The following is a 16,609-nucleotide window of genomic DNA, read 5'->3' as shown; positions in this document are numbered from 1 at the left end:
AGGTCACTAATGTATTATATATATAAAAGTAACACAGTAGCTCACTAATGTATTATATATATAAAAGTAACACAGTAGGTCACTAATGTATTATATATATAAGTAACACAGTAGCTCACTAATGTATTATATATATATAAAGTAACACAGTAGCTCACTAATGTATTATATATAAAAGTAACACAGTAGGTCACTAATGTATTATATATAAAAGTAACACAGTAGGTCACTAATGTATTATATATATAAAGTAACACAGTAGGTCACTAATGTATTATATATATAAAGTAACACAGTAGCTCACTAATGTATTATATATAAGTAACACAGTAGGTCACTAATGTATTATATATATAAAGTAACACAGTAGCTCACTAATGTATTATATATATAAAGTAACACAGTAGGTCACTAATGTATTATATATATATAAAGTAACACAGTAGCTCACTAATGTATTATATATATAAAAGTAACACAGTAGCTCACTAATGTATTATATATATAAAGTAACACATTAGGTCACTAATGTATTATATATATAAAGTAACACAGTAGCTCACTAATGTATTATATATATAAAGTAACACAGTAGGTCACTAATGTATTATATATATAAAGTAACACAGTAGGTCACTAATGTATTATATATATAAAGTAACACAGTAGGTCACTAATGTATTATATATATAAAAGTAACACAGTAGGTCACTAATGTATTATATATATAAAAGTAACACAGTAGGTCACTAATATATTATATATATAAAAGTAACACAGTAGCTCACTAATGTATTATATATATAAGTAACACAGTAGCTCACTAATGTATTATATATATAAGTAACACAGTAGGTCACTAATGTATTATATATATAAAGTAACACAGTAGCTCACTAATGTATTATATATATAAAGTAACACAGTAGGTCACTAATGTATTATATATAAAAGTAACACAGTAGGTCACTAATGTATTATATATATAAAGTAACACAGTAGGTCACTAATGTATTATATATATAAAGTAACACAGTAGCTCACTAATGTATTATATATATAAAGTAACACAGTAGGTCACTAATGTATTATATATATAAAAGTAACACAGTAGGTCACTAATGTATTATATATATAAAGTAACACAGTAGCTCACTAATGTATTATATATAAAAGTAACACAGTAGGTCACTAATGTATTATATATATAAGTAACACAGTAGGTCACTAATGTATTATATATATAAAAGTAACATAACATATAAAATGTATTTTTCTACCAATTCTATATCCATGATTCTTGTGGGATGTCATATCTCCTCACATTGACAATACAATTAGAATGTTTTTTATTATGAATGATGATTGTTGTGTTTGTGGTGAGCCCCCCCGCAGACCCTTCCCCTCTCACCCCAGGATCACACCCCCAGCATTATCCTCCTGCAGATAAAATAGCTCCCACCAGGAGGGTGGCGGGGTTTATTCTCTGCCTTTGATGAGGGGCTCAGCTCCCCTCAGATCGGTTTTCTGAGAAGGACACGGAAAATAAAGTGATAATAGTGCGGAGCGGACTGGGTGCCCAAGACTGTCAGCGGCGCGGAGCCGTCAGAGAGCGCAGAGAAGCGCAGATGAGCGCACAATGCTGCGTCTATCTCCCCTTCACTCCCAAATAAAAGACAGAAAATTATCGCACAATGGGCCCCGCTCTCCTTGAAATGAACAATCGCCATTTTTCCAATGAGTGGAAACACTTTCCATTCTGAAGGTGGATTCTTTTCCCAACAGACGGAGCTCTAATATGACAAAACTGGCGCCCAGCGGGGAGCCCGGAATACTCAGCCCGGACTCGGGGGGCCCTTTGTGCCAACTTCTTTTTTTTTTTCTTCTCCTCGGAGGTTTTGAATGAGAATGGGACACTGGTCCCCCCCCCCCCCCTTCACCTCCTCCCTGTATTTTTTTTTTTTTTGGGGGGGGGAGAGGTCCTTCTCTCTTTTGTGGCCTGGAATCTTTTTTTCCCTTCTGATGCTTCAATAGACTGGAGTCCTTTGTAATCCAAGTTCATCTTCAAGTTTGAGATAAAAAAAGGGGGTCGTTGGGTGGAGGAGCCGCCTTTGTGCCCGGCCATGCAACTTCCACAAATGTTTGATTAGGTCATTGGGGGGGGGAGAAGGAGGGGGAGAGAGGGAAGGAGAGAGAGGAGAGAGAGGGAGGCGAGAGAGAGAGAGAGGAGAGAGAGAGGAGAGAGAGAGGAGAGAGAGGAGAGAGAGGGAGGCGAGAGAGAGAGAGGAGAGAGAGAGAAGGAGGGGAGAGAGCGAGAGAGAGAGGGGGGAGGGAGGGGGAGAGAGAATGAGAGGGGGGAGGAGGGGGGGAGGGGAGGAGAGAGAAGGAGGGAGAGAGAGAAGGGGAAAGAGATAGAGGGAGAGATATAGAATGGGGGGAGAGAGAGAGAAGGGGGAAGAGAGAAACAGAGAGAGAGGGGGGCAGAGAAGGAGGGAGAGATAGAAGGGGGAGAGAGAGAAGGGGGAGAGGAGGGAGAGAGAGAAGGGGAGATTGAGAGGGAGAGAGGGAGGGGGGATGGTTAGAAGAAGAAGGGCAGAGGGAGAGAAGGAGGGGGGGGGAGAGGGGGAGAGGAGGAGATGGATAGAAGAAGAAGGGGAGAGAGAGGGGGGGGAGAGAGGGGGAGAGAAGAAGAAGGGGGAGAGAGAGGAGGGGGAGAGAGAGGAGGGGGAGAGAAAGAGAAGGAGGAGTGGAGAGGAGGGAGAGAGAAAGAGGGGGGCATAAAGGGAAAGGTGGAGGAGAGACAGATGGAGAGAAAGAGAGGGGGAGAGAGAGGGGAGGGAGAGAGAAAGGGGGGGTGAAGGGTGAGATAGGGGAGAGAGTGGGGGAGGGAGAGAGAGGGAAAGAAGGAGAGAAAGGGGGGAGGGAGAGAGGGGGGAGGGAGGGAGAGAAAAGGGGGGGAGAGGGGGGGGGTGAAGGGTGAGATAGGGGAGAGAGAGAGGGGAAGGAGAGAGAGGAGAGAGAAAGGGGGGAGAAAGAGAGAGAGAGAGAGAGACGGAGGGAGGGAGATGGGGGAGAGAGATAGAAAGATGGAGCTGGACCCAGCCTGTCTCAGTAGAGGATGGGGGGGGGGGTTATAAGGGACTCCACACATACTCGCAGGACATCAGCTTTTAAGTGAAGGGATATATATATATACACTCACACACACATTTTATCCTTGTTAAAAAAAATACATTTTTGTGGGTGTGATTTTAATACTTTAAATGTCAAAAACAAAGATATAAATGAATGATAAAAAAATATATAAAAATATATACAATTATGAATTTATGTAAGTGTATCATTGCAAAAAAAAGAAAAGAAAAGGAAGCTGATATATATTATTATTATACAGGATTTATGGCGCCAACAGTTTGCTCGGCGCTGTACAATATAACGGGAGACAATACAGTTCAATACAAGAGGGATAGGAGGGCCTGATCCTGGGAGCTTACAATCTAAGAGGGAGGGCCCTGATCCTGGGAGCTTACAATCTAAGAGGGAGGGCCCTGATCCTGGGAGCTTACAATCTAAGAGGGAGGGCCTGATCCTGGGAGCTGACAATCTAAGAGGGAGGGGCTGATCCTGGGAGCTGACAATCTAAGAGGGAGGGGCTGATCCTGGGAGCTGACAATCTAAGAGGGAGGGGCTGATCCTGGGAGCTGACAATCTAAGAGGGAGGGGCTGATCCTGGGAGCTGACAATCTAAGAGGGAGGGGCTGATCCTGGGAGCTGACAATCTAAGAGGGAGGGGCTGATCCTGGGAGCTGACAATCTAAGAGGGAGGGGCTGATCCTGGGAGCTGACAATCTAAGAGGGAGGGGCTGATCCTGGGAGCTGACAATCTAAGAGGGAGGGGCTGATCCTGGGAGCTGACAATCTAAGAGGGAGGGGCTGATCCTGGGAGCTGACAAGCTAAGAGGGAGGGGCTGATCCTGGGAGCTGACAATCTAGAGGGAGGGGCTGATCCTGGGAGCTGACAAGCTAAGAGGGAGGGGCTGATCCTGGGAGCTGACAATCTAAGAGGGAGGGGCTGATCCTGGGAGCTGACAATGTAAGAGGGAGGGGCTGATCCTGGGAGCTTACAATCTAAGAGGGAGGGGCTGATCCTGGGAGCTGACAATCTAAGAGGGAGGGGCTGATCCTGGGAGCTGACAATCTAGAGAGAGGGGCTGATCCTGGGAGCTGACAATCTAAGAGGGAGGGGCTGATCCTGGGAGCTGACAATCTAAGAGGGAGGGGCTGATCCTGGGAGCTGACAATCTAAGAGGGAGGGGCTGATCCTGGGAGCTGACAATCTAAGAGGGAGGGGCTGATCCTGGGAGCTGACAATCTAAGAGGGAGGGGCTGATCCTGGGAGCTGACAAGCTAAGAGGGAGGGGCTGATCCTGGGAGCTGACAATCTAAGAGGGAGGGGCTGATCCTGGGAGCTGACAAGCTAAGAGGGGAGGGGCTGATCCTGGGAGCTGACAATCTAAGAGGAGGGGCTGATCCTGGGAGCTGACAATGTAAGAGGAGGGGCTGATCCTGGGAGCTTACAATCTAAGAGGGAGGGGCTGATCCTGGGAGCTGACAATCTAAGAGGGAGGGGCTGATCCTGGGAGCTGACAATCTAAGAGAGAGGGGCTGATCCTGGGAGCTGACAATCTAAGAGGGAGGGGCTGATCCTGGGAGCTGACAAGCTAAGAGGGAGGGGCTGATCCTGGGAGCTGACAATCTAAGAGGGAGGGGCTGATCCTGGGAGCTGACAATGTAAGAGGGAGGGGCTGATCCTGGGAGCTTACAATCTAAGAGGGAGGGGCTGATCCTGGGAGCTGACAATCTAAGAGGGAGGGGCTGATCCTGGGAGCTGACAATCTAAGAGGGAGGGGCTGATCCTGGGAGCTGACAATCTAAGAGGGAGGGGCTGATCCTGGGAGCTGACAATCTAAGAGGGAGGGGCTGATCCTGGGAGCTGACAATCTAAGAGGGAGGGGCTGATCCTGGGAGCTGACAATGTAAGAGGGAGGGGCTGATCCTGGGAGCTTACAATCTAAGAGGGAGGGGCTGATCCTGGGAGCTGACAATCTAAGAGGGAGGGGCTGATCCTGGGAGCTGACAATCTAAGAGGGAGGGGCTGATCCTGGGAGCTGACAATGTAAGAGGGAGGGGCTGATCCTGGGAGCTGACAATCTAAGATATCAGTAACCTGAATGGCAATAAATATAAGCCACTGCCAACTTCAAATTAATATTTTTTTAATTTTTTTTTGTAGTGAATTATTATTATTATTATTATTATTATTATTATTATTATTATAATTATTATTATTATTATTATTATTATTATAATTATTATTATTATAATTATTATTATTAATATTATTATTTTTATTATCTGATAATAATACAGATTGTCGGCCGCACGTTGTAGAGAACAATATACAGAAGTGACGGAAGTCATCCTCTGCAGATGTTGTGTACAGAATACTATATCTAATAATAATAATAATAATAAGAGGAATTAATGATTACAGTTATATGTATTTTATTTATTATTTCTTTTGATTTGACAAAATGTTATTCCTGCACAATTCTCCGTGTGCCCCCCCCCCCCCCCCCCCCCCATGATCTGTCAGGGACGGCTGTCACTGTCGGGGGCCTAGTGTCATTCATGGTGTCACTGTCTCCCCGGCTGTCATTTGTCACATCGGGCTGTCACCCGCATTATGTCCCCCGACCGGGGACTCCTAATCGGCGATGATTGCTGCAATCGGTGAGCTGTCACAGTAACTTCCCAGGGACCGATTACCGAGCCGCAAAATCTGTTTAACAAATTAAGGAGCAGACACATCCAAGACTCCTATAAATTATTGATCAACGACCCCAGACAGTGCCAGAGATAGGAAATACCACCCAGACAGTCCCATACAGGAGCCAGGCACAGCACCGACCTCATCGGAACAAGATTTATGGGGGGGGGGGGGGGGGGCAAGACGGAGATGGAAAGGTAGAAAGTCAAGCTGGACATACATTATACAATTTTCTTGTTCAATTTCCTTTACATTTACCAAAACCATACATTGTGAGATCAAACCTAAACACTTCCATTTGTATGCGATCAGGCAGGCCCGAGCACTACATAGGCGAAAGTCAATCTAAAGGAAATCGAAGAAAAAAATTGTATAATGTATGGCCAGCCTTAGAGAGAGAAATAAAGAGGGAAGGAGAGATAAAAGCAACAAAATGGAGAGATAGAAGGATGATAGAGGGGTCAATAGATAGATGGATGAATGGATGGATAATAGATAGATCGATAGATCGATAATAGATAGATAGATCGAAAGATGGATGGATGGATGGATAATAGATCGATCGATAGATAATAGATAGATAGATGGATGATAAAGGGGTCAATAGATCGATCGATAGACATGGGATATGAGCTATTTATGGATTTTGTGGAGTAACAAGCGATTGTCCAGATGTTGTGGAACTTCTAGTCCCAATCTGTCCTGACAGACAAGGAATGCTGGGATTTGTAGTCCCCGGAAAAATTAAGGACTGTTGGTTTTGGAGCCAAAAAAAACCTTCTCCATACTTTTTGTGCAATTATACATTGTACACCCTCCATCACTGTACACCCCTCCATCATTGTACACCCTCCATCATTGTACACCCCTCCATCATTGTACACCCTCCATCATTGTACACCCTCCATCATTGTACACCCCTCCATCATTGTACACCCTCCATCATTGTACACCCTCCATCATTGTACACCCCTCCATCACTGTACACCCATCCATCATTGTACACCCCTCCATCACTGTACACCCCTCCATCACTGTACACCCATCCATCATTGTACACCCTCCATCATTGTACACCCTCCATCACTGTACACCCCTCCATCACTGTACACCCATCCATCATTGTACACCCTCCATCATTGTACACCCTCCATCATTGTACACCCTCCATCATTGTACACCCCTCCATCATTGTACACCGTCCATCATTGTACACCCCTCCATCATTGTACACCCCTCCATCATTGTACACCCTCCATCATTGTACACCCCTCCATCATTGTACACCCATCCATCATTGTACACTGTCCATCATTGTACACCCCTCCATCACTGTACACCCTCCATCATTGTACACCCTCCATCATTGTACACCCCTCCATCATTGTACACCCCTCCATCATTGTACACCCTCCATCATTGTACACCCCTCCATCATTGTACACCCATCCATCATTGTACACCCTCCATCATTGTACACCCTCCATCATTGTACACCCTCCATCACTGTGCACCCACCCATCATTGTAAACACCTCCATCATTGTACACCCCTCCATCACTGTACACCCCCATCACTGTACACCCTCCATCACTGTACACTTCTCCATCATTGTACACCCCTCCATCACTGTAAACACCTCCATAATTGCACACCCCTCCATCACTGTACACTTCTCCATCATTGTACACCCCTCCATCTCTGTACACCCCTTCATAATTCCACACCCCTCCATCACTGTACACTTTTCCATCATTGTACACCATTCCATCATTGTACACCCCTCCATCACTGTACACCCCTCCATCATTGTACACCCCTCCATCACTGTACACCCCTCCATCATTGTACACCCCTTCATCATTGTACACCCCTCCATCACTGTACACCCCTCCATCATTGTACACCCTCCATCATTGTACACCCCTCCATCATTATACACCCCTCCATCACTGTACACCCCTCCATCACTGTACACCCCTCCATCATTGTACACCCCTCAATCATTGTACACCCTCCATCACTGTACACCCCTCCATCACTCTACATACCTCCATCATTACACACCCCTCCATCACTGTACACCTCTACATCAATATACACTCCTCCATCATTGTACACCATTCCATCACTGTACACGGCTCCATCACTGTACACGGCTCCATCATTATACACCCCTCCATCACTGTACACCCCTCCATCACTGTACACTTCTCCATCATTGTACACCCCTCCATCGCTGTACACCCCTTCATAATTGCACATCCCTCCATCACTGTACAGTCCTCCACCATTGTACACCCCTCCACCATTGTACACCCCTCCATCACTGTACACCCCTCCATCACTGTACACCCCTCCATCACTGTACACCCCTCCATCATTGTACACCCCTCCATCACTGTACACCCCTCCACCATTGTACACCCCTCCACCACTGTACACCCCTCCATCACTGTACACCCCTCCATCATTGTACACATACAGGGATTGATCAGCACAGATATCAATACATGGTTGCATCACTGGGTGTACACATAAAAAGGCAAAGTGCAGTAACCCATAGCAACTGCCACTCCTGGTTGTGGTGGGAAATGGGCTGCTGCACTTTGATAGATAAGCTAAGCAAGTTGCAGATCGATGTGGAATCGCACGCCCGATGTGGGCACAGCTCTCCTACCTTTGTCGCCCAGGATGCCATCGATGCTGTGTTTGGTCTTCTTGTCTCCATCCTCTTCCTTCTTATCGCAGTCATCATCTTCCTCTTTTTTCCCGAACTTTATTCTCAGGACCCGGCTAATCGAGCTCACTAAACCTCAGAAATGAAAAGATACCAAAGGAAATATAAATAGGGGGTATGGGAGCACTGACATCTACCAACACTGACTACCATCACTGGGGTACACAGGGAGCACTGACATCTACCAACAATGACTACCATCACTGGGGTACACAGGGAGCACTGACATCTACCAACACTGACTACCATCATTGGGGTACACAGGGACCACTGACATCTACCAACACTGACTGCCATCACTGGGGTACACAGGGACCACTGACATCTACCAACACTGACTACCATAATTGGGGTACACAGGGAGCACTGACATCTACCAACACTGACTACCATCACTGAGGTACACATGGAGCACTGACATCTACCAACACTGAATGCCATCACTGGGGCACACAGGGAGCACTGACATCTACCAACACTGACTACCATCACTGGGGTACACAGGGAGCACTGACATCTACCAACAATGACTACCATCACTGGGGTACACAGGGAGCACTGACATCTACCAACACTGACTACCATCATTGGGGTACACAGGGACCACTGACATCTACCAACACTGACTGCCATCACTGGGGTACACAGGGACCACTGACATCTACCAACACTGACTACCATAATTGGGGTACACAGGGAGCACTGACATCTACCAACACTGACTACCATCACTGAGGTACACATGGAGCACTGACATCTACCAACACTGAATGCCATCACTGGGGCACACAGGGAGCACTGACATCTACCAACACTGACTACCATCACTGGGGTACACAGGGAGCACTGACATCTACCAACACTGACTACCATCACTGGGGTACACAGGGAGCACTTACATCTAACACTGACTACATCACTGGGGTACACAGGGAGCACTGACATCTACCAACACAGACTACCATCAGTGGGGTACACAGGGAGCACTGACATCTACCAACACTGACTGCCATCACTGGGGTACACAGGGAACACTGACAACTACTAACACAGACTACCATCACTGGGGTACACAGGGAGCACTGACATCTACCAACACTGACTACCATCACTGGTGTACACAGGGAGCACTGACATCTAACACTGACTACCATCATTGAGGTACACAGGGAGCACTGACATCTACCAACACAGACTACCATCACTGGGGTACACAGGGAGCACTGACATCTACCAACACTGACTACCATCATTGGGGTACACAGGGAGCACTGACATCTAACACTGACTACCATCATTAGGGTACACAGGGAGCACTGACATCTAACACTGACTACTATCACTGGGGTACACAGGGAGCACTGACATCTAACACTGACTACCATCACTGGGGTACACTGACATCTAACACTGACTGCCATCACTGGGGTACACAGGTAGCACTGACATCTAACACTGGCTACCATCATTGGGGTACACAGGGAGCACTGACATCTACCAACACTGACTACTATCACTGGGGTACACAGGGAGCACTGACATCTAACACTGACTACCATCATTGGGGTACACAGGGAGCACTGACATCTAACACTGAATACTATCACTGGGGCACACAGGGAGCACTGACATCTACCAACACTGACTACCATCATTGGGGAACACAGGGAGCACTGACATCTAACACTGACTACCATCATTGGGGTACAGAGGGAGCACTGACATCTACCAACACTGACTACTATCACTGGGGTACACAGGGAGCACTGACATCTAACACTGACTACCATCATTGGGGTACACAGGGAGCACTGACATCTAACACTGACTACCATCATTGGGGTACACAGGGAGCACTGACATCTAACACTGACTACCATCATTGGGGTACACAGGGAGCACTGACATCTAACACTGACTACCATCATTGGGGTACACAGGGAGAACTGACATCTAACACTGACTGCCATCACTGGGGTACACAGGGAGAACTGACATCTAACAGTGACTACCATCATTGGGGTACACAGGGAGCACTGACATCTAACAGTGACTACCATCACTGGGGTACACAGGAATGTGAATATTTCCTGCCTAGTACTTCTCACTATCAGGTTCTAACCAATGAACAGCCAGTTCCTGCCCACTGTGCACAGAGTAGCCCCGCCCATGCGGTGTGTCCCTGCGCTCACCTGAGGGCACAGAGCTGCGGTCACAGTGGCCGTCCTTCAGCAGCCGGTCCCGGATCTCCCAGCTGAACATTCCGGGGTTCTCCCGCTTGTATTCCTCGATCTTCTTCTCCACGTCGGGAGTGGCCACCTGCTTTAATGTGAAAAGACAGGCATGTCATTATGGGGGGTACAAGGACGGGACAGGCATGTCATTATGGGGGGTACAAGGACGGGACAGGCATGTCATTATGGGGGGTACAAGGACGGGACAGGCATGTCATTATGGGGGGTACAAGGACGGGACAGGCATGTCATTATGGGGGGTACAAGGACTGGACAGGCATGTCATTATGGGGGGTACAAGGAGAGGACAGGCATGTCATTATGGGGGGTACAAGGACAGGACAGGCATGTCATTATGGGGGGTACAAGGACGGGACAGGCATGTCATTATGGGGGGTACAAGGACGGGACAGGCATGTCATTATGGGGGGTACAAGGACGGGACAGGCATGTCATTATGGGGGGTACAAGGACAGGACAAGCATGTCAGTATGGGGGGTACAAGGACAGGACAGACATGTCAGTATGGGGGGTACAAGGACAGGACAGGCATGTCATTATGGGGGGTACAAGGACGGGACAGGCATGTCAGTATGGGGGGGTTGTACAAGGAGAGGACTGGCATGTCAGTATGGGGGGTACAAGGACAGGACAGGCATGTCAGTATGGGGGGTACAAGGACAGGACCCCTACATCATGGTATGGATGGAGGAGAGGCAGGACAACAATGGTTCAATTCCAGCACTGTGGGGAGGGGGGGGCACCATTCCTCCCAATCACCCCAATTCAGTGAACAGATCTATCATACAATCCTATCTACACTGTGTGTGCTGTACTCTGTAAGATGGGGGGTCAATCTCAGCACTGAGAGGTCCCCATTCATCATCCCAGAAATCCCAGTCCAGTGCTGGACCCTCTCAGCATTTTGTATGCTTTCTATTATATATATATAATACTACACCATTCTATTCTACATTATACTTAATATATATTCTTTTCCATTCTATTCTATATTATACTATACATACTATTATATACCATACTAGTCTATTCTGTACCGTGTATATTCTATTCTATTCTATTCTATTCCAGCATTTTGAGTTCTGTTCGGTATTTCTTGGTATCCCAGTCCTTTGTTGCCCCCAATGGACAGGTAATATGGTCTGATGTGTATGGGTGCCCCCTCCCCCCCTCTTAGCCGAAGCTCTTACACTCACCCTGGGCTTGCTGCCCCCGATGGCCCCGGGCCGGATGGATCCGGTCTCCTGGTAGCGGCAGAGGATTTTGGAGACACAGCCATGGGAGACCCTCAGCTGGCGGGAGATGACGCACGGTCGGATGCCATGGTGGGCCATCTCTACGATCTTATGTCGGATGTGGTTGGGCAGAGGTCGGCCGTTGATGAAGACTCCACCGAGCTGGTTCACGCGACCCTGCCCCAGAGGAGTGGACACTGTGGGGGGCACAGGAGGGGCACAGGGGTTAGTTAGGGGCCCCACAGACAATGCTATACTCAAAATAAATAAATAAATACATTATATGTATATATATATATATATATATATAATTATTGTTGTTTTTTTTATTTTTTTAGTTATTTATTTATATAAGTTATGTATAATTTGACCAACTAGAAACTCTATACTTAGAAATACAACAGAACAAGAATATCAGGAGTTAAAGAAATTAAAAACTGCAACAGGGTATTATTATTATTATTATTTTATTTTTTATTTATACTATTATTATTATTATTATCATTATTATTTTATTTTTTATTTATACTATTATTATTATTATCATTATTATTTTATTTTTTATTTATACTATTATTATTATTATTATCATTATTATTTTATTTTTTATTTATACTATTATTATTATTATCATTATTATTTTATTTTTTATTTATACTATTATTATTATTATTATCATTATTATTTTATTTTTTATTTATACTATTATTATTATTATCATTATTATTTTATTTTTTATTCAGATTATTATAATAATTATTATTATTATCATCATCATTATTTTATTTTTTTATTCATATTTTTATTTTTATTATTATTATTATTTCTAATTATTTTATTTTTTTGTAATTAATATTTGTATTGTTAGTATTATTTTTTACCAAAGCTTTTTTTTTTTTTTTTGCATTATTCAGAATAGTGGATAACATACAAGCGGACAATACACATATAATAATATAATAATACAAATATTTATAATTTCCTAAACAAAATTGTATTTATAGAGAAGTAAATGGCTTCCATCTACTTTCCTGAGGAATACGATTAGTGAGGAATATGAATGAGACCCATTAGAAGAGAGCCCCCCCACCACCACCCCCACCATGATCCTTCTCTGTATAGGGGGGGTATTTTGTTTTATCTGTATATTCCATGGTCCCAGCAATGTTCCCATTCCTTCTCTGGGTGATATCGGTGCACACTGGGAACATATAAAGTGTATCTGAAGCCCATATGATTTGTTTTTCTAGATTTGGAATTTATTTTAGGGGTCGGACACCCCCCCCCTTTTTTTTATGCCACCTGTCTCCCCACGGGGGGACTTCACCCTCTCTCACTGTCCTGGACACCACAGGGACTAAAGTGATAGGAACACCAACATTTTCAGTTGTCACAGGAACAGGAGCGAGAATAGTTTTCTCTGGGGGGGGGGGGGGGGGGTCCATTTAAAATAACTTTACTCTCACTTCCTGTTGTGTCTCCATTGCAGGAAATAAATTGAAATCTGTAGAATGGGCCACAGATGACAGCAACAAAATGAAACTGACAGGAGTATGACCCCTGCCTACCCCATGCAGGATGAAATACACATTTTGGCTTCAGATATTCTTTAGCAGCACTCGGAGTCCAATGGTGAGGACTCTGCAGGGACTCGTACAGACATTTCACATCTACATGAACGTGCTGAAGATGAATACAGACGTCTGTAGACGCAAATGTGGCCAAAGGCTCGATCCGCAAACACAGCACACCGGGATAGGGATCATTCATTGAAAATAAACATTTCTTTTTCCTTGTTGAGTCCAAAAAAGATTTATAATTTACAGTCAGGTGACAGAAAATGAAGATATGAGATCCCACTTCTTGTGTAAAGCTGAGGGGATTGAGCCTTATATATTATTAACGACTATTTATATGGAGAAACTTTCTAAAGAGACTATAGATAATATAAATAATTATATGATTAGTGACTATCGATATTATCAATATTACTATCAATCACTAAAGATCTTCTAAGTAACTATACAGAAATGTATCAATGATTATAGATTTTATCAATGACTGTATTCTAAGAGACTAGATACGATAAATAATGAGTGACTATAGATATGATCAATATTACTATCAATCACTAAAGATCTTCTAAGTAACTATATAGAAATGTATCAATGATTATAGATTTTATCAATGAATTCTAAGAGAGATATGATAAGTAATTAAATGATTAATGACTATCGATATTCCAAGTAATTATAACTATTATCAATACCTATAGCTATCCTACGTAACTATATATAAATGTATCAATGATTATAGATTTTATCAATGACTATATTCTAAGACGCTATATATAGATATGATAAGTAATTAAATGATTAGTGACTATCGATATGATAACATTAACATCAATCACTAAAACTCTCCTAAGTAACTATATAGAAATGTATCAATGATTATAGATTTTATCAATGAAATCTAAGAGACTATATATAGATATGATAAGTAATTATAACTATTATCAATACCTATAGCTATCCTAAGTAAATATACAGAAATGTATCAATGATTATAGATTTTATCAATGACTATATTCTAAGAGACTATATATAGATACGATAAATGATTAGTGACTATCGATATTATCAATATTAGTATCAATCATTAAAACTCTCCTAAATATCAGAAATGTATCAATGATTATAGATTGTATCAATTAATTCTAAGATAAGCAATTATATGATTAGTGACTATCGATATTATAAAAATGAAAATCAATCACTAAAACTCACCTAAGTAACAATACAGAAATGTATCAATGATTATAGAGTTTATCAATGACTATCTAAGAGACTATATAGATATGATAAATGATTAGTGACTATCAATAGTCCAAGTAATTATAATTATTATCAATACCTATAGCTGTCCTAAGTAACTATACAGAAATGTATCAATGATTATACATGTTATCCGTGACGAAATATTTCCTGAGTGACTATATAGGTAACATAAGTAACTCTCTATATTATTATCAGGGATTATGGAGCTTCTAAAGTATTTATAAATACATTATTTACAAATTAATATAATCTAGTAATCAATCATGACTATCCGGATAGTAATAGTAAGCAGTGACAGATATCAGTGACTGCATCGACTAATCGTATCGGTGAACTTGCAACAACACAAATAAGTACTGTCTGTGATACTTTGTGAGCAAATAATACAAAATAATAAAATAATACTTGAAAGTGAGCAAATAATAAAACAAAATAATAAAATAATACTTTGTGAGCAAATAATAAAATAATACTTGAAAGTGAGCAAATAATAAAACAAAATAATAAAATAATACTTTGTGAGCAAATAATAAAAAATAATAACAATACTTTGTGAGCAAATAATAAAATAATACTTTGTAAGCAAATAATACAAAATAATAAAATAATACTTTGTGAGCAAATAATAAAACAAAATAATAAAATAATACTTTGTGAGCAAATAATAAAATAATACTTTGTGAGCAAATAAAACAAAATAATAAAATAATACTTTGTGAGCAAATAATAAAACAAAATAATAAAATAATACTTTGTGAGCAAATAATAAAATAATACTTTGTGAGCAAATAATAAAAAAAGAATAAAATAATACTTCGTGAGCAAATAATAAAACATAATAAAAGAATAAAATACTTTGTGAGCAAATAATAAAAAATAATAAAATAATACTTTGTGAGCAAATAATAAAAAAAATAATAAAATAATACTTTGTGAGCAAATAATAAAAAATAATAAAAGAATAAAATACTTTGTGAGCAAATAATAAAAAAGAATAAAATAATACTTTGTGAGCAAATAATAAAAAAGAATAAAAGAATAAAATACTTTGTGAGCAAATAATAAAAAAGAATAAAATAATACTTTGTGAGCAAATAATAAAAAAGAATAAAAGAATAAAATACTTTGTGAGCAAATAATAAAAAAGAATAAAATAATACTTTGTGAGCAAATAATAAAAAAATAATAAAATAATAAATAAAAAAATATTACGGTTAGCACTCAATTTCTAAGTATTTTTTACAGATGTTTTAAGTAACTAGAGATATTATCAGTGACTATAGGGATATGAAGAGCAACTATTCTTAGGGTGATCTCAGTTAGATCGGTGCCGTTCAGTCCTGTCTGTGATACTTCCATGTAAATGTTGTGCAAATGAGAAAGTATCATGGACAGAACTCAACGTATAGTTATAAAAGATATTATAAGGGACGATTGGATATTGTAAGTAATCGTACATAAGTGACTAAATATATCAACAGTGACTATATCGATATTGCAAATAATTATAAATATTATAGGTGACTATATATACATTGTAACTATTATAGGTGACTATATCGATATTGCAAATAATTGTATATGTTATAAGTGACTGTATATTACCATGATTATATGGATATTGTAAATAATTATAAATATTATAGGCGACTATATAGATATTGTACATAAGTGACTAAATATATTATCAGTGGCTATATAGATATTAT

At 41.5% G+C, this 16,609-nt stretch overlaps 1 protein-coding gene across 1 annotated transcript; it reads right to left on the bottom strand.

The window, feature by feature from the left end:
* Positions 1-8,451: 8,451 nt before the first annotated feature.
* Positions 8,452-12,290, bottom strand: LOC149435120 (paired box protein Pax-7-like). The gene is made up of 3 exons (XM_089662994.1): positions 12,022-12,290; positions 10,763-10,892; positions 8,452-8,639 (listed from the first exon to the last, which is right to left on the bottom strand). The coding sequence occupies exons 1-3, from the start codon at positions 12,157-12,159 to the stop codon at positions 8,452-8,454; spliced, it is 456 nt and encodes a 151-aa protein (XP_089519120.1). The 5' UTR covers positions 12,160-12,290.
* Positions 12,291-16,609: the final 4,319 nt, after the last annotated feature.

The sequence above is a fragment of the Staurois parvus genome, unplaced genomic scaffold (assembly GCF_062004578.1).
Source record: "Staurois parvus isolate SC_StPar_1 unplaced genomic scaffold, SC_StPar_1.0 ptg001602l, whole genome shotgun sequence".
Lineage (NCBI taxonomy): Eukaryota > Metazoa > Chordata > Amphibia > Anura > Ranidae > Staurois > Staurois parvus.
The sequence above is the reverse complement of the archived record's forward strand: the minus strand, read 5'-3'. Positions and strand labels throughout refer to the sequence as shown.